Here is a 22,567-nt window from a genome sequence, read left to right as displayed (position 1 = left end):
CAGGTGGATCACTTGAGGTCAGGGGTTTGAAACCAGCCTGACCAGCATGGTTTCCATTTCTACTGAAAATACAAAACTAGCTGGGCATGGTGGTGTACGCCTGTAATCCCAGCTACTTGGGAGGCTGAGGCAGGAGAATTGTTTGAAACTGAGAGGCAAAGGTTGCAGTAAGCTGAGATTGCACCATTGCACTCCAGCCTGGGCAACAAGAGCAAAACTCCATCTCAAAAAAAAAAAAAAAAAAAAGATCCAGGTTGATCTGAAGTACAACTTTTAGGGGGGTGGCAGACAAGAGGAATTAGGTCCAAAAGTCATCCTTGACATCTCTTCCTTTATGCTCCATGGCCAATTCATCAGCACATGGTGTAAGATGCCCTTTCCAAATGTGCACAGAATCTGATCCATCACTGCCACTGCTCCCACCTTGGTCCAAACCTGGACAACTACAATGGCCTCCTACCTCATCCTATTGCTCCTCATTTTCCAGGGATAAATTCAGGGTGGTCCTTTAAAATACGTCAGATCATTTCAGTTCTCTGCTTAAAATCCTCCAATGGCAGGCTGGGCGCAGTGGCTTACGCCTGTAATCCCAGCACTTTGGGAGGCTGAGGCGGGTGGATCACGAGGTCAGGAGATGGAGACCATCCTGGCTAACACAGTGAAACCCTGTCTCTACTAAAAACACAAAAAATTAGCCGGGCGTGGTGGCAGGTGCCTGTAGTCCCAGCTACTCAGGAGGCTGTGGCAGGAGAATGGTGTGAACCTGGGAGGCGGAGCTTGCAGTGAGCCAAGATCGCGCCACTACACTCCAGCCTGGGCGACAGAGCGAGACTCCATCTCCAACAAAAACAAACAAACAAACAAAACAACAACAACAACAAAAAACCTCCAATGGCTTCCATCTTTCACAGAGAGCAAGCCAAAGTGCTGACAATGGCTGACAGCTCCTATGTGAGCTAGGCACACTGCTACCACTGGGAGGGACTTCACCTTCTACTACCTGCCTTGTTCCCTCCATTCAAACCACACTGCCCTCCTTACCTATGCCAAGCACTACCTGCTACCGGCCTTTTGCTTTTGCTCTTCCTCGTACATAATTCTGATGCCAAGGCAGCATATGGCCACTCTTGGCTTATTCCTGACTTCCGTCAGGCCTTTTCCTGAGGGTCCCCTTACCAAACACATGTTAGCTGGCTGCCCTGGATAAAAGAGAGCTTCTGTCCCTATCCCCTTATCTTGATATACATAATGCCCTTCAGAGCACATTACCACCACTGATATTTATTTGTTTTTCTATTGGAATTAAACAGAGATTTGTTTTAAAATTTTATTATGGAAAGTTTAAAACACAGAGAAAAGTAGAGTAATATGTAATGAACTCCTGTATGCCCATCACACCCAGGTGCAACTATTTGAGGCTGAATGAAAATAGCCTGAGCCCATTTTTACTTATTAGGCTTTTTGAAGACAATGTTTCGCTTCTCATGCCCAGGCTGAGGCATGGATCTTGGCTCACTGCAACCTCCACCTCCCAGGTCTGCTTGGCCTCCCAGCCTCAGTCTCCCGGCTAGCTGGGATTACAGGCCCACCCACCACACCTCCTGCCACTTTGTGAGCTTAGTAGAGACGGGCCACCTACATGTTGAAGTGGCTTTGGTTCCCCGAACTCCTGCTCAGGGTGGATCCACCTGCCTTGGCCTCCCAAAGCTGGGATTACAGGCGTGAGCCACCGACCCGCCTCAGTACAGGATTTTGGGCAACAGATTTTTTTTTTTTTTTTTTTTTTGAGACAGAGTCTCGCTGCGTAGCCCAGGCTGGAGTGTAGTGGCTGGATCTCAGCTCACTGCAAGCTCCACCTCCCGGGTTTACACCATTCTCCTGCCTCAGCCTCCCAAGTAGCTGGGACTACAGGTGCCCACCACTTCGCCCGGCTAGTTTTTTGTATTTTTTAGTAGAGACGGGGTTTCACCGTGTTAGCCAGGATGGTCTCGATCTCCTGACCTCGTGATCTGCCCGTCTCGGCCTCCCAAAGTGCTGAGATTACAGGCTTGAGCCACCGTGCCCGGCCTAAAATGTCTTCTTTATAGTACCTAGCAGATGGCAGGCCTCAATAAGTACAGGCCAAGTGAATAAATGAACAGTATGGCTGCTTCACAGGGTCCGGTGTCCTGACATCTTTTATGACCTCCCTGGGGGAGAAGTGCTGGGTCACACAATTCTTATCCTGGTTTGAGGATGTTTCTGCAGTGGCTCTTTCTTTAACCTCCCTCAGCACCAGCCCCAACAGGGGTTCATGACATATTTTCTACAAGTTGCAGGGTGACATCTGTCCTCCTAGGAAAGGTTACACATAGATTTTAGTGATTTATTTACGGAAAATCTATGTGAATCACAGTCTATTTATTCTATTTGTTTCCACTGACAAGGGAGGAAAAAAGTTAACCATGTGGTTAGTGTTAGGAGGGCTTCAGGGAGCCCCCGCGGGGAATTTGACCACGGGTCTTTCAGAGTAAAACACATACCTGTTTTTCTTCATAATATGCTCAAAGGGCCTCAGAAAATCTTTCTGGAAACGGAAGTTGGCTAATTCACCCTTCTCAAGAAACTTCATGGAGAGCTGCCTTAATGAGTCAACAGCAAAGATAGCCACATCTTCGTTAGGGTTGCAGCCAACCTGAGCAAGAACAGGAACTGATATGAAACAGGTATAGTGTAATAACAACTGATGTGGGTCTCTCAACAGCAAAGACGGACAGCCTACCTTCAAAACAAACATTCAGGGAAAACACACCTAAGGAGAAAAGAAAATGCTATTTCTTGGCTATGATCTCTCCAATTTTATTTAAGTGTAATGACAAAATCAGTATTGCATAGTTAATTAAACACGCATTTAAAATGCGCTATTTTCTTCTTTTTTTTTAAATTTCATTTTATTATTATTATTTTCTAAGACGGAGTCTGGCTCTGTCGCCCAGGCTGGAGTGCAGTGGTATGATCTCAGTTCACTGCAACCTCCGCCTCCCCGGTTCAAGCAATTCTCCTGCCTCGATCTCATGAGTAGCTGGGATTACAGGTGCCCGCCACCACGCCCAGCTAATTTTTATATTTTTAGTAGAGACGGGGTTTCACCATGTTGGTCAGGCTGGTCTCTAACTCCTGACTTCAGGTGATCTGTCTGCCTCAGCCTCCCAAAGTTCTGGGATTACAGGCATGAGCCACCATGCCCAGCCAATGTTTTATTTTTAACAAATATAATGCAGCAATATCATTTGTAATAATGAAAAATTGTGGCCGGGTGTGGTGGCTCACACTTTTAATCCTAGCATTTTGGGAGGCCGAGTCGGGAGGATCACCTGAGGCCAGGAGTTCAAGACCAACATGGCGACACCCTGTCTCTACTAAAAATACAAAAATTAGCTTTGTAAGGTTGCGCATGCCTGTAGTCCCAGCTACTGGGGAGGCTGAGGCAGGAGCATTGCCTGAACCTGGGAGGTGGAGGTTGTAGTGAGCCAAGATGGCACCACTTCACTCCAGCCTGGGTGACAGAGCAAGATCAGTCTCAAAAAAAATAAAAATAAAAATAAAAAAAATAAAAATTGGGCCAAGTGCGGTGGCTCACGTCTGTAATCCCAGCAATTTGGGAGGCTGCGGTGGGTGGATCACCTGAGGTCTGGTGTTCAAGACCAGCCTGGCCAACGTGGTGAAACTGTCTCTACTAAAAATACAAAAAATTAGCCAGGCATGGTGGTGGGTGCCTGTAATCCCAGCTACTTGCGAGGCTGAGGCAGGAGAATTGCTTGTAGTTGGGAGGCTGAGGCAAGAGAATTGCTTGAACCTGGCAGGCAGAGGTTGCAGTGAGCCAAGATTTTGCCACTTCACTCCAGTCTGGGCAATAAGAGCGAAACGCTATCTCAAATAAATAAATAAATAGAGAGAGAGAGAGAGAGAGAATAAAGCCAGCCTTGAAAAGGATGGACATTCTGATATATGCTACAACACAGATGAAACTTGAAGACATTACTATGCTGAATGAAATAAGGCAGTCACAAAAGGACAAACAGCATGATTCTACTTATATGAGGTACCCAGAGTAGTCAAGTTCCTAGGGACACAGAGTAGAATGGTGGTTGCCTGTGGTCAGGAGGGTGAAAGTGGAAGTTACTGTTTAATGGGTATGCAGTTTTAGTTTCGTAAGATGAAAAGGGTCCTAGAGACCTGCTGCACAGCAATGTTGAGTGTACCTAACACTACTGAACTGCGCACTTAAAATTGTTAAGATGGTTATTTTATTTTTATCTTATTTTATTTTATTTCTTTTATTTTTGAGACAGAGCTTTGCTCTTGTCGCCCAGGCTGGTATGCAATGGCATGATCTCGGCTCACCGCAACCTCCACCTCCCGGGTTCGAGATATTCTCCTGCCTCAGCCTCCCATGTAGCTGGGATTACAGGCATCCGCTACCACGCCCAGCTAATTTTTGCATTTGTAGTAGAGACCATGTTTCACCATGTTGGCTAGGTTAGTCTCGAACTCCTGACCTCAGGTGATCCGCCTGCCTCAGTCTCCCAAAGTGCTGTGATTACAGGAGAGAGCTACTGTGCCCAGCCTATTACATGTATTTTATTACAATTTTTAAAAAGAGAACAAATCTACATATGCTAACATGGTTAAATCTTTACGATTCCTTGCTAAGTGGAAGAAACAAGTTACAAAATGCCATGTATAATATTTTTTTTAAAGAAGCGAAACAAACCAAGACAGTATTATCAGTAATATTTCTATGAGTACATACATATGTACATAAATGCAAAAATGTCTGGAAAGATACACATCAAACTGGTAAGAATAATTAGCTTTGGGGAGGGCCAGATGTGTGGAGGGTGGCCAAAGGTGTTTTAGCTGTAATTTTTGTTTAAAGGGGAGTATATTAATGTAATTAGAGGCTAACAAAAAGAATATTCCCTTCTTAAAAATCCAGGGAAAAGAGATGCTCCAGGCATACACACCATGCTTAGTGTGCAGCTTTGTTCACCCAGGACACACGGCTTGTACCCCTAGTTCAAGAGAATCATGTGACTGTGCGAACAACCCTGCCAGCACCTGAGGGCTAAGTTACAGCTGCACTGAGCCATCTACACTTCTTCAAATCCGCAAGATTCTTAAGTGCCCCAGTTCACAAGGGGAAGAACATCTTTCCAAGGAGGTGGAAAAAGTTAAGAGTTCCAGAGTGAGGGCCGGATGTGGTGGTTCACGCCTGTAATCTCAACACTTTGGGAGGCTGAGGGAAGCAGATCACCTGAGGTCAGGAGTTCCAGACCAGCCTGGCCAACATGGTGAAACCCTGTCTTTACTAAAAATACAAAAATTAGCTGGGTGTGGTGATGCATGTGTGTGGTCCCAGGAGAACTGCTTGAACCCGGAAGGCAGAGGTTGCAATGAGAGGACATCGAGCTACAGCCATCCAGCCTGGTGACAGTGCGAAACTGTCTCAAAAAAAAAAGAGTTCCTGAGTTTTCCATGACCTGGTGCTTAACAGCACTGATTAAATAAACATCTGTAATGAAGCTGATGACAATGAAATGTCTGGTTCCCACCTGCCACCCTATGTCCCAACCTTGCCTGTAAGTGGTCCATACATACTGAGAATTGGCACACGAAGAGTCATCACAACAGAATCACAGGTGGGAAAAGTAACTTGAGTAAACTGATGTTCCCCTCCCAAAACAGAAGTCCCAATGAACACAAAATGCAGACTTTAAAGAGTTGGGAAAACGTTTACCAAAACACTTTTGGCTAGTAATTTCTGAGAGAACAAAGGATTCCACAGTTGCTAGCCAAATGATCTTGTGGAATAAATAAGCAGCGTTTGTTCTGGCTTAGCTGTCACATGCTTCGACAAGAATACAAGGTACAGTAATGACAATGATTCACATTTTCTTTCTCAAGCAAATTCATATCAATTATTTCAACTGATCCAATTAGGAATTTGTTTACTCAGAAAAGTGGGAAAGATGGTGTTGAGTTAGTTGATTCTTTAAAGTGATACCATCCACTCAACAAATAGTTCCTCTGGGTCATCCATAGGCTCCTGTGCCTCTCAAGGCCACCTCCAAAGAGGGGCCTTCCCTGACCATGTTTTTTCAATAACCCTGATGTATGACACGCTTGATCCTTTCCCATCAGTTATTTTATCATCAAATGAGGGTGAGCTCCATGCAGGCAGGGGTCTCATCTGTTCACTGCCCAGCATGAAGCACTCAGATTATTTTGTAAAACAGACGGTGTGCTGTGAGGTGCCTTAATTTGAGCTGATGGAAAAACAAGGAACTTTCATTAGCTGATGCACCAAGTTAGAAGCAAGCCTACATCTGACAATGCTTCATTTTAGTGGAGTGGTGTGGTAGACTAGCACCTGTCTACAAGAGGTGACGGGGTGCCCATCTCTTCCCTAGTTACATCATATTGCTAACTTTAAATTGGCTGTGGCAGGGTATTTACATGCAGAAACTGGTAGATGCTACGAATCATTTACCAGCACCCCACTGATTATTCTATACCTCATTGGGAGACTACTTTTTTCCTCCATTCAATGTACAGAATTCCTGGATTTTTTTTTTACTAACACTATTTTTAAGCATTAGTATTATAACTCTTCACCTCCAGGCTTGAGAAAATTTTCTTGAGATCATGAAATGTGTTTTGGTAGGAAGCTGTTATTAAGTTATTATGTTTCCCTTAAGAGGCAAATGACATCACAAATACATACATACATACATACATTTCTTTTTTTTTTTTTTTTTTGAGACGGAGTCTAGCTCTGTCGCCCAGGCTAGAGTACAGTGGTGCAATCTTGGCTCACTGCAAGCTCCGCCTCCCAGGTTCACGTCATTCTTCTACCTCAGCTTCCGGAGTAGCTGGGACTACAGGCGCCCGCCACCACGCCCGCTTAAATTTTTGTACTTTTAGTAGAGACAGTGTTCCACCGTGTTAGCCAGGACAGTCTCAATCTCCTGACCTCGTGATCTACCCGCCTCGGCCTCCCAAAGTGCTGGGATTACAGGCGTGAGCCACCGCCCCCAGCCACGTAAATTTCTTTTGATCACTTTGTTCCCAGTTTTTTTTGCTGTGATAAAACACATATCTGACATTTTATTTATTCAACATGTGTGCATATATCTGTATGTATATAATAAAACCTCTGATAACAAGGAAGAAGTTCAGTCTGGTTTATACCCAACAGTTGTCAGTTTTAGAACCCAGACGTGTCTTTGGCTTGTTACTGATTTAAAAACAATTATTAATTTTTTTTTTTTTTTTTTTTTTGAGACGGAGTCTTGCTCTGTTGCCCAGGCTGGAGTGCAGTGGTGCAATCTCGACTCACTGCAACTTCTGTCTCCCAGGTTCAAGCGATTCTCCTGCCTCAGCCTATTAGCTGGGATTATAGGCAGACACCACCATGCCTGGCTAATTTTTTTGTATTTTTAGTAGAGACGGGGTTTCACTATGTTGGCCAGGCTGGTCTCGAACTCCTGACCTCGTGATCCACCCATCTTGGCCTCTCAAAGTGCTGGGATTACAGGCGTGAGGCACCGTGCCTGGCCCAAATATTAATTTTTTCAACAAAAGTTTCAGAAGAATGGTGGCAATGGGTGCCAGAATACAAGAAGCAGTGACACTGAAGAGTGAAACTACCTGGAACGTAACTTAATATTAGGTTATTTAAAAGGCCTTTTGGATTTCATTTCACAATGCTTCCAAGCATCAGTGTATTTGTCCAGTGACTGTAATAATCTTTGTAGTCTTAGCCAACATCCTGCATGTGGAATATTAAAGTATTTTCAATACCACTGAATTTTTAATTCATTCTACATGAATTCTACCAATATATAAGTGTGATACTATTCCTATCAAGCTGTCCTTGACTCCACAGGGAAAATGAATTAGAGGCATCTAAAAGACTGGGCAAATTATTTATCACTTTTTTTTTTTTTTAACAGGAATGGTTTTTAAATTTGAAGAGTTACCTTATTGAAGTGATCTCCAATCACATGCCATATTCGAGACCACTGCAGTCGGATCCGATTCATGTTGTAGTATGATATCTCCACAATCTTCTGCAAGCTGAACATGCGAGGATGGTGGGGGGAAGCCAGTTCATCCATGGACACAGCACACAGCCAGCGGACAAAGTCAACTACAGGCCAGACCCAACAACACACGCAAAGCCTCGTTAGGAACAGTCAGACGGTCACAGCATGAGGCTTCTGCAGTTGTCACAGGTAAGTCAAATACATACCTATTGCATTTCCATCCAGTCTGGTAGATCCAGTAAAAATTCTAGGAAGATAATTCCAGACAAAATAAACATTAGGCCGGGTGTGGTGGCTCACACCTGTAATCTTAGCACTTTGGGAGGCCGAGGAGAGTGGATCGCTTGAGGTCAGGAGTTCAAAACCAGCCTGGCCAACATGGTGAAACCGTGTCTCTACTAAAAATACAAAAAATTAGCCGGGCGTGGTGGCGGTCACCTGTAATCCCAGCTACTTGGGAGGCTGAAGCAGAAGAATCGATTGAACTCGGAGGCAGAGGTTGCAGTGAACTGAGATTGCGCCACTGCACTCCGGCCTGGGCAACAGAGCCAGACTCTGTCTCAAAACAGAAAAAATAAACAAATAAAAAATAAACATTAGATTTGGTAGCCTGAGGGCAATTCTGCTTCTGTCTTAGCACTGGGCATAAAAGCCAGATGACCTCTGGTCACACAGTTTTCTTTTTAATTAGATTTGTAAGATGAAGTTTCTCAAACTCTCAGACAAGGCAGAGAGGAAACATCAGGTCTGACACCTCCACCGAAATAAACGATGTGGTATTAGAAGTATAGAACAGTTCAAGGAAAGTGAACTGAGTTGAAAGCAGAAAAGCCTACAGTGAGCAGAAGAGAAAGTGACACATCAAAAGACGGGGAAGCCTAGGTGCAGTGGCTCATGCCTATAATCCCAGCACTTTGGGAGGCCAAGTCAGGTAGATCACTTGAGGTCAGGAGTTCGAGCCCAGCCTGGCCAACATGGTGAAACGCCATCTCTACTAAAAATACAAAAATTGGCTGGGCATGGTGGTGCATGCCTGTAATCCCAGCTACTTGGGAGGCTGAGGCAGGAGAATCGCTTAAACCTGGGAGGCAGAGGTTGCAGTGAGCCAAGATCGCACCACTGCACTCCAGACTGGGTGACAGAGCGAGACTGTCTCAATCAATCAATTAATCAATCAATACATAAGATACAGTAAAAGAAATGACCAGAAGTAAAATGATATACTAGAAAATATCTATTTAACACAAAGAAGGCCATAATAATGGAGAAGACGGGAACAAAAAAGACATGACATTATACGCACTTAACAACAGAGGCAACATACATGAGTCGAAAAAGGATAGAATTAAAGGGAAAGATGTTGGTATAAGGAAACCACGTGGTTAATAGAATATGATGAATATTAAAATAATAAAATAAAAAGGGAATGATGGACAATGAGACAATGTCCAGAACAGGCAAATCTGTAGATCAGGTTACAGTGACTAAGGAATGGGGGAAGGAAAGAAAAGGAAATGGAGAGTGATTGTTAATAAGTACGAAGCTTCTTTATGGGAAATATCTCTCCTGGACTTTTAGGTCAAGTTTTGAGTAAAGAGAAATAATAGAAAAGTTTTGAGGGGAGAGAAAAAAAAAAAGGAATCTGTCAACTCAGCCAACTCTCATTCGTTGGTAGGTTTTTTTTTTCTTTTTTTTTTTGAGATAGAGTCTCACGCTGTTGCCTAGGCTGGAGTGCAATGGCACAATCTCGGCCCACTACAACCTCTGCCTCCTGGGTTCAAGATATTCCCCTGCCTCAGGCTCCCCGGTAGCTGGGATTACAGGCATGTGCCACCATGCCCGGCTAATTTTTTTGATTTTGTATTTTAGTAGAGACAGGGTTTCACCATGTTGGCCAGGATGGTCTCGATTTCCTGACCTCGTGATCCGCTCACCTCAGCCTCCCAAAGTGGTGGGATTACAGGCATGAGCACGGGTAGGCTTTTAATCCTAAACTCTTCTTGTGATTTTTAAAAAAATAATCTCTACTAAGGAAACAAGGTAATTTAAATATCAATATAAACTCTTATTTTTGACATAATTTGTCACAATGTTAAAGTTATAACTTTTCTAAAAGGTCAAAATGCAAATAAATGTGACGCTTAGGCAATTTGTAGCTAACAACACTTGTATCAGTTAAACAAATTAGGAATCATTCATGTCCAGTAACTACAGAGAGGCCACCAAACCACTGGGTAGTTCAGGGTCACTGAAGAATAAAATCATTACCTGTCCACAGCTACAACTACACTCTGTGAGCTGGTCTCACCAACCGATTCTTGGAAGCTGGCCATCTGTCTTTTATCCACTCCACCACTCACCAAATTACCTGAAACACAATGCACAACATCAGCAGTACTTCAAAAACAGTCAAGTATTTAGAACAAAGCATCCTGTTATGTCAACGTGCAGGGACACAGGACATAAATGGGAATGATTCTGCAAGTTCAAAAAACAAACAAAAACCCACTGATGATAAAAGTAAGGTTATGTTTTGGCATTTGGCATTTAAAACATATCCTTGGTATAAGCTTTCTTGTTTGTACCAGCCATCTATCTTTCTCTATAATCTTTTACCTTTTTGTAGTATTAAAGGCCTATAGTTAGGAAAACAAATTGGAATCAACTGATACTAATCCAGGGCTCCTAGAACATGCAATGGCTCACACCTGCTGAATGCTTGGTGCGCTTCACAGAATTTCATTCCACTCACCCTCACGAGTACCCTAAGAAGTGCATGCTATTACAATTCCCCATTTTCCAGTCCATACTTTTAACCATGACAGTGTACTATTCCATTCATTAAATGGGACCTAGAAGCGTACACTCTGTAGTTGGATGGCTTGGGGCTTGAATCCTACCACTGACACTCCTTTGCAGTATGATGTTGCTCATATTTTTTCACCCCATGCCTCAGTTTTCTCAATTACAAAATGGGGAAGGTAACAGTCCCTGTTCTCATTGGATTGTTATGAGCATGAAATGAGTCAAAATATATAAACTGAGTGCTCAGAATATGATGTGGCACATTTGTTTGCCCTATTTACTATTATTACTATGTTACATCTATCAGAAGAGTCTCTCAATCCAATGTATAGCCAGAGAAATAATTCTACTTGCATAAGAATACTGTTTAATACAAGCCCCCCCAATGAAGATGGAAGAAATGTTGAATCTACCCTTTAAAATCTAGAGACACAAATACACACCCCTCTAATGCCAGTCACTAGAGATTTGGTCATTTTAAAGCAAATAGTTTTTCTCCCCAATACAGGTATATAAAGAAAAGTAATGCACCCTACTGACTTTGGTAAAATAGACATTCTACTCAACAGTTTAATCACAATTAAGGGAGCTGAAGCAGCATGTCCACTTGCATTCATGAATACACTGTCAGATGGCACAAAAGGAAGAGATGGTTTACATGACAGTCCTGATGAGACAAGAAGGGTTTTATCCCCATTAGCTTGCAAATCTGTGACTGTCAGCTGGGGAGCCTGGTGTCTTACCGAGGCCAAGGCCCATGAACTCTTCTCCTGCCAATGTGTGGCCCTTCAGGCTCCCTTCTCTTTCACGCCCGGATCCAGACAGGTAGCGCGTCTTCACACCGGTTCCTATCAGCTGAGCGAGCTCCAGCTGGCTGATGCATTTCAAGATCTAAGAGAAAGAAGGTATGAAGAAATGAGTTCCCGCCTTACAGCGAGAAAAAGGGCACTGTAATCTTAAGTTAGTCGTTAAAAAAAAGTTGGTTCAATGGAGTTATGCCATATAGATGTTTATGCAAATTTAGCAACTCTCAATAAAGAGAGAAAAAGCATTTGACTGGGGCGGGGGAATTCCTCCCACCATGCCACTTAATAGGCACATCATTTAGTCACCCCCACCTCCTTTTTCCACTCTCCTCATGAGACGACAAGATACCAGCCTCACTGGCCTCAGTGTTGCTCCTTTAACTTGTCATCTCTTGTCCTACCCCAGGGCCTTTGCACTCACTGCTCCTTATGCCTGGGATGTTGTCTCCCCATGGCTCACTCCTTCAATTCCCAGCTCAGACACGTGTGTCCCTCTCAGAGAGATCTTTCTTGTGAGATCGTACCTTCCCATTACCATGCACTGCTCATACTTCTTTTTTCTTAGTACCACTTTTTGGCATTAGACCATATATTTATTTATTTGTTTCCTGCCTTAGATGCCAAGAGGACATTAACTCTGTCTTGTTCACTGCTGAACACTTAAGTCCCTAGCACTTAAAATCATTGGCAATCGTTAATTGGTTTAACTAAAGGAATGAGAATATGCTGTACAGCAGGCATGCAGTGGGAGATGAGGCTGGATCTCCTGGTCCTGAGGGGCACCTCTGGTGCTTGAGGACGCACATCTGCACACGGGCCCTCTCCCACCTGAAAGCTCAGCCGTAGAAAGAGAAACTAGTCCCAACTTCTGTCAGAGGAAACACTGGCTACATGAAACTTACTGAGGAATGGCACGTAGACCTCCAGGGAAACCCTAAGGAATTTTCATGGGAACTTCTCATTGAACCTCAGTGTTGCTTTTTACGCTTACCTTACAATTCAGTCCCAGGGTCCAGGTGTCCAGTATACTCCACTATACCACTGAGCAGTGTCGAGTATCTTTACTTATAAATTGCTTTTCTCTTGACTGAGAAATAGACTTAATTCCACCAAAGGAGAATCATCCCCTGATTTCTTCACACAGCATGATACTATTAAATTATTATTAGTAAGCTAGTAATGCCGTCCCTTTTGCAGAAGCTGTGGACAGCTGGAATCTCAAGTGTGCCACCAATACTGAAAGGTCAAGGGCTTATTAGTTCCAAGCTGATTTCTCAGGGCTTCTGACAACCACAGAGGTAGCTAATTAGTTTTTAACATTTCTAGATTCTGCCATATACTTGGCAGGCAGCAGGAACCTCATATTGATAATATCTCCCAGGCTAAAAAAATGTTTTAGAAGAAAAAGCAACTATTCATTGATTGTCTAGGTATTATGGCTCCTTAGAAGGCAGGAAATGATTTTTAAAAGCACACAACTCAAAATATATATTTTTTTCTTTTAGAGACAAGGTCTTGCTCTGTTGCCCAGGCTGGAGTACAGTAGTGCAATCATGACTCACTACAGCTTTGAACTCCTGGGCTCAAGCAATCCTGCTGCCTCAGCCTCCTGAGTAGCTGGGACTACAGGCATGCACCAGCATGCCTAGCTAATTAAAAAAAATTTTTTTTTAAGATATGGGGTCTTGCTATGTTGCCCAGGCTGGTCTGGAACTCCTGGCCTCAAGCAATCCTTCTGCCTCAACCTCCAAAAGTGCTGGGATTACAGGTGTGAGCCACTGTGCCCAGCTATAACTCAGTTATTTCTAACACAGACTACTCAGAATTGTGACAGACAGAGGAAACGCTGGTGAAGAGGGGCAAAGCCATGTGCCACAGAGATGACAGCAGGTAACACTATTGAATTCTTAACTACTTGCCAAATAGTCCCAAGCCCTGTTCATTCTCACAACCACCCTATAAAGATTGTAGAGATGAAGAAGGTGGGACTCGGTGACTAAGTAACCTGCCTACGCCATCCAGGCAGGAAGAGGTAGAGTCCCAAATCGGACCCCAGTTGCCAGGCTCTAGGGCCTTTACTCTGAGCCATGTGGTCCACATGGGGAAGAAGGATGACAGCAATTTTCTTTCTATGTCAAACTGTCCTTTACATTCTTCATAGCCTCATCTCTATTCTTTCACAGTTTTCTCTCTAAACAAAAAAGTAATACATGCAGATGGTAGAAAAAATTAGAAATTAAGAAAAAAAAAAGAACAAAACAGTTTCCATAATTCTCTCTCTCAGACAGAATGTTAACGCTTTGGTCTGTCCTTTCAAACTCCATTCTCTGTGTATTTTGCCACGAGAGACAATGCCTCACAATGTCTTATAACAACTTGTAATTTTATTGTGACCATTTTCCCACAATAGTCTTTAATACCATCTTTTATCTTCTTTTCTGAAATCTCTTTTAATTCCTAGGGAACCCTCCTCCCTTCCACTTATTTTTCTTGCAATCTATTTGCTGAAAAACCTGGTCATCTGCTCTGCAGGTCTGTCACACCTAGAATTTCCAAGCTGCACCCTCGTATCTAACATGTTTCTCTGTCCACTATATTTCCTATAAACTGGCAATATAGGCTTGAATCGATTCACATTTGAGTTGGGGCTAGAACATTTCTTAGGTAGTATTGTGTACTTCCATCAGAGAGCACATACTATCTGCCTGTCTTTCTTTTCCACAACATTATTTTAGATGGCCACATAACATTCTAAAAAATGCTGTACCATACCTTTTTAAAGAAGTAGCAATGTCTTATATTGTTGGGACATCTAGCTCTTTTTAGCCCTTTTCCCCAGAAAAACTAAAACTGCAACAAATATCCTTTTAAATACATTGTTGTACGCATAAGTAACTATATCCTTGCGTGAGAATCTTAGAATACTGTTTTAAAAATGAGTGAACTCACTGGCACTCTCCCTAACAGCTCATCGTGACTGTCAACCATTTCTAATCAGGCTCCTAGCTTTGTACACATTGATGATAGGAGCTCCCAAGCTCCCAAGAGGTCCATAAGGACTAAAAAACAAAACAAAACCAAAAAAAGTGGCGCTAATATGGAAAGAAAGTTGCAACAACAGAAGTACACTTCATGGGGGACACTGGCTGCTGGGTGCAAGGGTGCTCACTGTGAGTTGGTGCACCTGAACTCACCCCCACCTTTCACAGCCCCAGAGAGGGTGACTTTCAGATACACGAGGCACAGTGAGGCTTGACGTCAAGAAAAACGGAACTGACCAAATTAGATCAACAATGAATAAAAGAAGCCAGGAGTCATCCTAACTGAGAAAAGGCAATTCAAAGAGACACATACCTCATGCCAGGAATTCCCAAGGTAGTTGCCATCGGTGTGAGCCACTGTGATAAGTGTCTTAATGGTGTCGATGTTTTTCTGCTTCATTTCTGTGATGCTGGAGCTGGCTGTGAGCAGGGAGAAGCGAGCAAGAGCCTGAACATAGGCATCTCGTTCCAGCTGTAACAGAAGCCAAAGAGAGAACACTGTGACTCCAACTGTAGTGTGGCCATTCTCACATCTGCAGGGCTGGCACACTGGGCTTCTCTGATACCTTTTGTATGCACATTGACTGGCTTTCTGCACATTAGCACAACAGTTATTCCATGCTAATGCCCTCTTGCTTTTGGAACATCTTGCAGAGGCTATCTATGCACTGCCACATGTTTGAGAAGCAGCTCTCTCCTTTCTAATTGACTTCAGTCAAACTTACCTGGCCCGTGTTCCACTATGTCTGTTGAATGCTAAGACTGTCATATACATTGACATCTGCAACAATTCTGCCAGGCAGGTCTGTTTTCTCAAGTTTACAAATGAGGAAGTGAATTGGTGTCTTGGAGAGACATTAGCTGAGCCAGTGTCACATGGTTGGAGAAGGGGCAGAGCAGGGGTTTGAAAACTAGATGGTCTAACTTCAAAGCTTGTGGTCTTGGTATAAAAGAAAATGTCTAACTGCAAAATGAATGGGAACAGAAGATTGAGTTTGTAAGAATAAATGGGGTGCAACTTCTGACTTACAAAGTGATGCATGGGATTGCCAACCTCCCAATTTCGTAACAGTTTCAGAATTACATTTATTTGCTTAAACTTTTCAAGTTTCAAAAGGTTTACAGACATATTCATATTCTTCAGGGAGGAGTTGGAAATATGGGAAATTATAATAAAAACTGATGTTAAAAAGAAAATACTATTGGCCGGGTGCGGTGGCTCAGGCCTGTAATTCCAGCACTTTGGGAGGCCGAGGCGGGCGGATCACGAGGTCAGGAGTTCGAGACCAGCCTGGCCAACATAGTGAAACTCTGTTTCTACTAAAAAATACAAAGTTAGCCAGACGTGGTGGTGTGAGCCTGTGGTCCCAGCTACTCGGGAGGCTGAGGCAGGAGAATGGCATGAACCCAGGAGGCAGAGCTTGCAGTGAGCCGAGATCTCTCCACTGCACTCCAGCCTGGGCGACACAGCGAGACTCCATCTCAAAAAAAAAAAAACAACAACAACAACAAGAAAATAGTATTTTTAAGCACCAAAGCAGGCAACTTAGGCAGATGAACAGGAAGTCTGTTTTGTCTAAGCCAGTCAAGTAGCTTGGACACTACCTATCCTTATTTTTTTTGGAGATGGAGTTTCGTTCTTGTTGCCCAGGCTGGAGTGCAATGGTGCAATCTCGGCTCACCGCAACCTCTACCTCCTGGGTTCAAGCCAGTCTCCTGCCTCAGCCTCCCGAGTAGCTGGGATTACAGACACGTACCACCACGCCCGGCTAATTTTGTATTTTTAGTAGAGACGGAGTTTCTCCATGTTGGTCAGGCTGGTCTCGAACTCCCGACCTGAGGTGATCTGCCTGCCTCGGTCTCCCAAAGTGCTGGGATTATAGGTGTGAGCCACCATGCCCAGCCTACCCATTCTTAAAGACAGTTTTAATCCGTATCTCCATTTTTGCCCCTAATGAGCTGTCATCACAAAGCTATGGATTTCTTGTCAGTAGGCATGAGTAAGTAGTTTGCTAAGACTCTTGATTAACTGAAAATTTCTGATCATTTCTAAGTTTTGCCAAATCTAAAAGAACACAACCCACCAGTATCTCTGGAGCGTTGCTGACTTAACACCTACCTGCATTCCAAAGATGCAGGCAATTCGGATTGCACATCGGATACCTTCCAAACACAAGGAGGCCACTTCAGTGTCGTCACAGTTCTGGAGTCCGATGCTGTAGGCTGCCAATAGTGGCGTCCACACCAGCTATCAAGGAAGGAAGGTTTCAGTAACATCCAGAGTTTCAGCGTGGAAAGAGTACTTCTAGCTGGCCAGCTTCAGAATCAGGCTTAGCCACATGCTTGCTAAGTTCTCAGGATACTCACTTTGAACATTGGGCGGACGTGGTCCAGGTGAGTGGCACTCGTAAATGGGGCTTTTGCATGGCTCACAGCCTCCATCAGAGCTTTGGCTGTTTTAGCCATTTGCTCCATCTCTAAGTTGTACAGGAGCCGCCGCTGCTTTTCACTAGCTACATCTATAAAGTAAGAGCACGATAGGTGTGGCCAGCCATCACTGAGGGCTGGCTACATGCCATGCACTCTTTCAAAAGATACACAATGATTAACTCCTAAATCCTCCCAACCATCTCGTGAATCCGTTACAAATATTATTACCATTTAACAGATGGGAAAAATGAGCAGGTAAGTCACTTGCCCAGGGTCATACAATTACTAAGTAGAGGAGCTGGGACTTGATCTAAGGCAGTGTGGCTCTAGAGCCTGCACTCTAAACCACTACCCTTTGCTGCTTCTCAAACGGTGAAACTGACAGCTCCCCAGGGGCCATAACTAATAGAATTCTAATCAAGGTGGGCACAATCACCACTGAATTAAAGTGAAGTTTTAAGGAACACTTTTTGGGAGTAATTTAGTTCTCAGATTACTAATTTCAAATTCCTTCTTGCTCCTCATCAGAAATCTAGCAAGACAGTGACATTATAAAAGACCTAACATAATCACAATAATTAGTTCAATCACATCTCCTATTCAGATATCTAGATATGCACATTAAATTTATCACCAGAGTATCTAATCATGCACTCTGATACACTAACAAATTAGAACTAAAAGAAATAATTTGCCATTAGACCTTACTCTGCTTAGTAGATTTGGTTGCAATCGTGAGCTCTTTTGTTTCTTTCATTGCAATTTTCTTGCCTTCTATCTCTTCATAGATGCTTGAGAGATACTCTTCTGGCAGATCTTTACTATCATTGATACCCCGATTCATTTTAATATACTGCTCTTTTGTCATTTTATTTTTTACCTGTAATTAAAAAAAAAATTAAAAACCATTTTAAAAACATTCAATTGCCCAAGTAAAGCCACTTATTTAGCTACTACAACATGTAAATCATTGAACTACTTTACCTGAGGACTGTGCAAGTCTGTAGTTAGCATAATAATTGAATATGCTAGGACATAAGCAGTGTCAGCACTAGCAAACAGAGTTTGCCTGGAGAAAAAAATTCGAGATATCAATATTCATAGTGATGAGGTTTAGAAGATACAATGCTAACAGAGACACATTTCATGAGAAAAGCAGCCGATTACTCCCCTTGATTCCAAATGAGGCAAGAGTTTTTACGCTTTCATCATCACTGAACAAGACTTAGCAACCCAGAGTGTAGAAAAAGCTCATTAACAATCTGTATCAAATTTTGGCTTCTTTGGCAGGGCGTGGTGGCTCAGGCCTGTCATCCCAGCACTTTGGGAGGCAGAAGTGGGTGGATCACCTGAGGTCAGGAGTTCGAGCCCAGCCTGGCCAACATGGTGAAACCCCCTCTCTACTAAAAATACAAAACTTAGCTGGGAGTGGTGGCAGCTGCCCATAATCCCAGCTATTCAGAAGGCTGAGGCAGGAGAATCGCCTGAACCTGGGAGGTGAAGGTTACAGTGAGCCGAGACTGCGCTACTGCACTCCAACCTGGGTGACAGAGTGAGACGGTCTCAAAATAAATAAATAAATAAATAAATAAATAATTAAAATTTAGCCTTCTTTGAATAAAGCAATTTCAAATAATTTTTTTAAAAAGACTCTAAGAAGCATCTGGGGCCAAGACTAGGGCGAGGCAAGTGAGCAGGTCAGGAGATCTTACACTTGGTGCCGACCCTGAGAGGGCAACTCACCACATTTCACACACTAAGTGCCTTGAGTGCCTCCCCGCACCCTGTCCTGTTCCTGAGAACATCTATTTTGTGCCATGCACTGTGCTAGACATGAGATATAAAGATGACTAAAACTGCTGTTTAGCTGTTAGTTACAGTCTATATTATCCATTATAACACTGAACAGTAGAAATACCATGGAAAATATTTATGTTGTTCTAAAAAATATGCTGGTGAAGTCTGACTTTTTTTGCCTTAGTCAAGAAGAGAAGGACAGCAACATGTGGATGCACAGCCTCATACAATATGAGGCTGAAGCTAGAAACTGTTCTGTCCAAACTGTCCATAACAGAAACAGTAGAAATTTTGAAGAACACAACAAAGGTATTTTAATATGAGATGAAACTGGGTCACATATTGACCAACTAAGCAAAACAGACCAAGGCTTCCAGGTCCACATAAGAGATACGTTTAAAGTAAACAGCATCTAACTATGCCTTCACAGAGAGTTCTAACGTCCATTTGGTTAAAATGATCATATGCTGCCTTTGCCAATCCTGCCACCTCCTGGGGACAGCCTGCCATATACTTGGAAGACTGGGAGCAATTAATATGAACACAAAGTTGACTGGAGAGGCAAAACAGTTATTAAAATGTTTCAACCAGGTGTGGTAGCTCACATTTGTAAATCTCCCACTTTGGGAGTTCGAGGCAGGGGGATCCCTTGAGGCTAGGAGTTCAAGACCAGACTGGGCAACATGGTGAAACTCTCTCTCTGCAGAAATATGATACAAAAAATTAGCCAGGCACAGTGGCATGCACCTGTAGTCCCAGCAGTTCAGGAGGCTGAGGTGGGAGGACTGATCAAGCCCAGGAGATCCAGGCTGCAGTGATCTGTGATCACGCCACTGTACTCCAACCAGGGCAAGAGAGCAAGACCCTCTGTCTCAAAAAGAATAGTTTCTACTGAACAATTTCCACATCATGGTCACAGTATATTCAGACATATTTCTTTCTTTCTTTCTTTCTTTTTTTTTTTTTTTTCTTTTGAGACAGAGTCTCGCTTTGTTGCCCAGCCTGGAATGCAGTGGCATGATCTCAGATCACTGCAAGCTCCACCTCCCAGGTTCACACCATTCTCCTGCCTCAGCCTCCTGAGTAGCTGGGACTACAGGCACCCACTACCATGCCCAGCTAATTTTTTTGTATTTTTAGTAGAGACGGGGTTTCACTGTGTTAGCCAAGATGGTCTCCATCTCCTGATCTTGTGATCCACCTGTCTTGGCCTCCCAAAGTGCTGGGATTACAGGTGTGAGCCACCGCGCCCGGCCGACATATTTCTAATTTAATGTTCGGTGGAGAGAACATGAGTTTTTTTCTTTGAGACAGAATCTACCTCTGTCATCCAGGCTGGTGTGCAGTAGTGCAATCTTGGCTCACTGTAGCCTCTGCCTCCCAGGTTCAAGCAATTGTACTGCCTCAGCCTCCGAGTAGCTGGGATTACCCAGCTAATTTTTTTTTGTATTTTTGGAAGAGATGGGGTTTCACCATATTGGCCAGGCTGGTCTCAAACTTCTGACCTCAAGTGATCTGCCCGTTCTAGCCTCCCAAAGTGCTGGGATTGTAGGCGAGAGCCACTGTGTCCGGCCCAAACATGAGCTTCTGAGTTACAGAAATCCATATTCAATCCTGGCTCTGCTCCTTACTAGCTGATTAATTTTGGACAGGTTGCTTAATCTCTCAGATTCTCAATTTCCTCATCTGTAAAACAGGGATACTATTCCTGGGCTTGCCATTCATTAAATTAAATGCATGTAAAACCCATGGCATAGCCCATACACAGGGGGTATTTAATAATGGTTTGTTCCTCTTCCTATTTCCACTTCTTACAAAATCACGAACTGCCCATCAAAAAAGGTCCCCAGATAAAATCATGCACTTTGATGGTTTTTATTACTTATGTAGCTATTTCTGTAACCCTGTCATCAGTATGTAATTAAAGAAAAACCAATATCCTTGAGATCTACCCCATATATTAAATCAGGGGAACTGTTTTTGATTAGGGAAGAGGTGCCCAATTGTCTCCTCTCAACTTATGAAACTACTCTTTTACAGTTGCTAACAGCATGGGCTTTAACTGCGTGATCTTAGGCAAGTTAACCTCTCTGGTCCTCAATATCTCTGTCCATAGAATAGGGACATAAACAGACTGCTGTGAGGTCTTACGTGAAATAATCCCTTAGCACAGTGCCTGGCTCACAGTAAACAAACGCTTCAGTTGCTTGGCACAGATATACAAAGATTAAACCCCAATGAAATTAAAATTAGTGTTCTGAGGCAGGCAAACAGATGATCTGGGAGGGACTCAAAATCAGTGCTCACCCTTGGTTGCATTCTATGTATCTTGCAGCAAACTTCTCCATTAATCGGTCAATCTTTTGGGCTTCCCCAGGTAGGCGGAAACCTTCTAGGAATGTCCGCAGGGCTGAGACAAATTCTTTTTCACAGAAGTCAAGTTGGTCCACGTAGGCATACATCACCTCCTTGTTGAACCTTGTGCTATCTCCCAGAAAATCGCCTACTTGGGTCTAAAACATACACACTCACTTATACCTAGAAATTGTCAAATACAAACCCACAGCAAAACCCAGCAGCCAAAGGGTGGAGTCAGAATAGCCTGGCCCTAACTACCCAGAATAGGCTGGACTGCTAAAAAAGATAGGGAACTCCCTGACCTGTCCACCCACTCACCCATTCCAGAAGCAGCCTGTCCTGCATGGATGAAGGAAGAGGAGGAGGCACAACAGACTTAAAATGGAGAGAATGATGGGGCACACTCAGGAGGTTAGTTGCAGACAGGCAGCCAGAAGAACTGTTTCTGGCAGTCAAGGAACACTTCCAGCTCTGATACTTTTCCAGCAAATATGTAGCCACCTGCTGGGAGGCTAGTTTATTCCCATCAAAGAGCTTTCTGCAACACTAGCCACAGGGATACGCAGGACTGCTGTAACCAGGGTGTGGACAATAGACAATGTACTCAGGGCCAGCCAATCTCGAGGTTAAAACTGGTGAGGGCTCACAATCACCTGACAGAACTCACATGCAAGTGCTACACCCCCAGCCTTACGGAATCCAGGCGCTCCTCCTGGTGCAGGAATTGGGCTATATCTTCAATTGACGTTCCCAGCATGCCCTGCTCCTGGAGAAACTGGATCCCCCTCTTAGGTTTCTTGTTGAACCTGTTTCAAGCAGAGATGGGACACAAGTTGCTTATTTCAAAATCTGGAGGATAGCAAAAGCTGGTATTTGAGATAAATTATAATAGAATACTATGAACGTGCCATTACATATAAGCTAGCAAGGTCATGTCTGTACTGGCAGCTTTTCCAAATTCCGTCTTCAATTTCTGACCCAGCTACACCTGGTCAGAGTCTGCTGGTTGTCACCTCATATCCACTATCTCCTTCTTAACACTAACAGAACCCTACATGTTTAGTTGGGCACACCGCCATGTAGAATAAAAACAACATTTCCCTGCCTCCCTTAAATAAAGGATGGCCATGTGATAAACTTTCAGCCAGCGAGGTGGGAGCAGAAGTGGTGTGGGTGCTTCTAGGAAGGACCCTTAAACAAAGTCAACTCAGGTGGGAAGTCTGCTCTTTCCTCTTTTTGT

The 22,567-nt window shown here is 43.5% G+C and overlaps 1 protein-coding gene across 2 annotated transcripts in view; it reads right to left on the bottom strand.

The window, feature by feature from the left end:
- The window catches only part of ARFGEF2 (ADP ribosylation factor guanine nucleotide exchange factor 2), a 113,221-nt gene that overhangs the window by 30,118 nt on the left and 60,536 nt on the right, over nucleotides 1–22,567 (bottom strand). For both annotated transcript variants that reach the window (XM_003904638.5, XM_009215954.4), the window contains exons 15-26: nucleotides 22,022–22,133; nucleotides 21,277–21,482; nucleotides 18,157–18,241; nucleotides 17,881–18,052; nucleotides 17,110–17,261; nucleotides 16,862–16,990; nucleotides 15,056–15,214; nucleotides 11,639–11,786; nucleotides 10,359–10,458; nucleotides 8,297–8,337; nucleotides 8,025–8,194; nucleotides 2,523–2,674 (exon numbers count right to left, since the gene is read on the bottom strand). In XM_003904638.5, coding sequence (XP_003904687.1) covers nucleotides 2,523–2,674; nucleotides 8,025–8,194; nucleotides 8,297–8,337; nucleotides 10,359–10,458; nucleotides 11,639–11,786; nucleotides 15,056–15,214; nucleotides 16,862–16,990; nucleotides 17,110–17,261; nucleotides 17,881–18,052; nucleotides 18,157–18,241; nucleotides 21,277–21,482; nucleotides 22,022–22,133 — 1,626 coding nt within the window. The remainder of the gene's footprint in view (nucleotides 1–2,522; nucleotides 2,675–8,024; nucleotides 8,195–8,296; nucleotides 8,338–10,358; nucleotides 10,459–11,638; nucleotides 11,787–15,055; nucleotides 15,215–16,861; nucleotides 16,991–17,109; nucleotides 17,262–17,880; nucleotides 18,053–18,156; nucleotides 18,242–21,276; nucleotides 21,483–22,021; nucleotides 22,134–22,567) is intronic.

Source organism: Papio anubis, chromosome 16 (assembly GCF_008728515.1).
Source record: "Papio anubis isolate 15944 chromosome 16, Panubis1.0, whole genome shotgun sequence".
In the NCBI taxonomy this organism is placed as follows: Eukaryota; Metazoa; Chordata; class Mammalia; order Primates; family Cercopithecidae; genus Papio; species Papio anubis.
The sequence above is the reverse complement of the archived record's forward strand: the minus strand, read 5'-3'. Positions and strand labels throughout refer to the sequence as shown.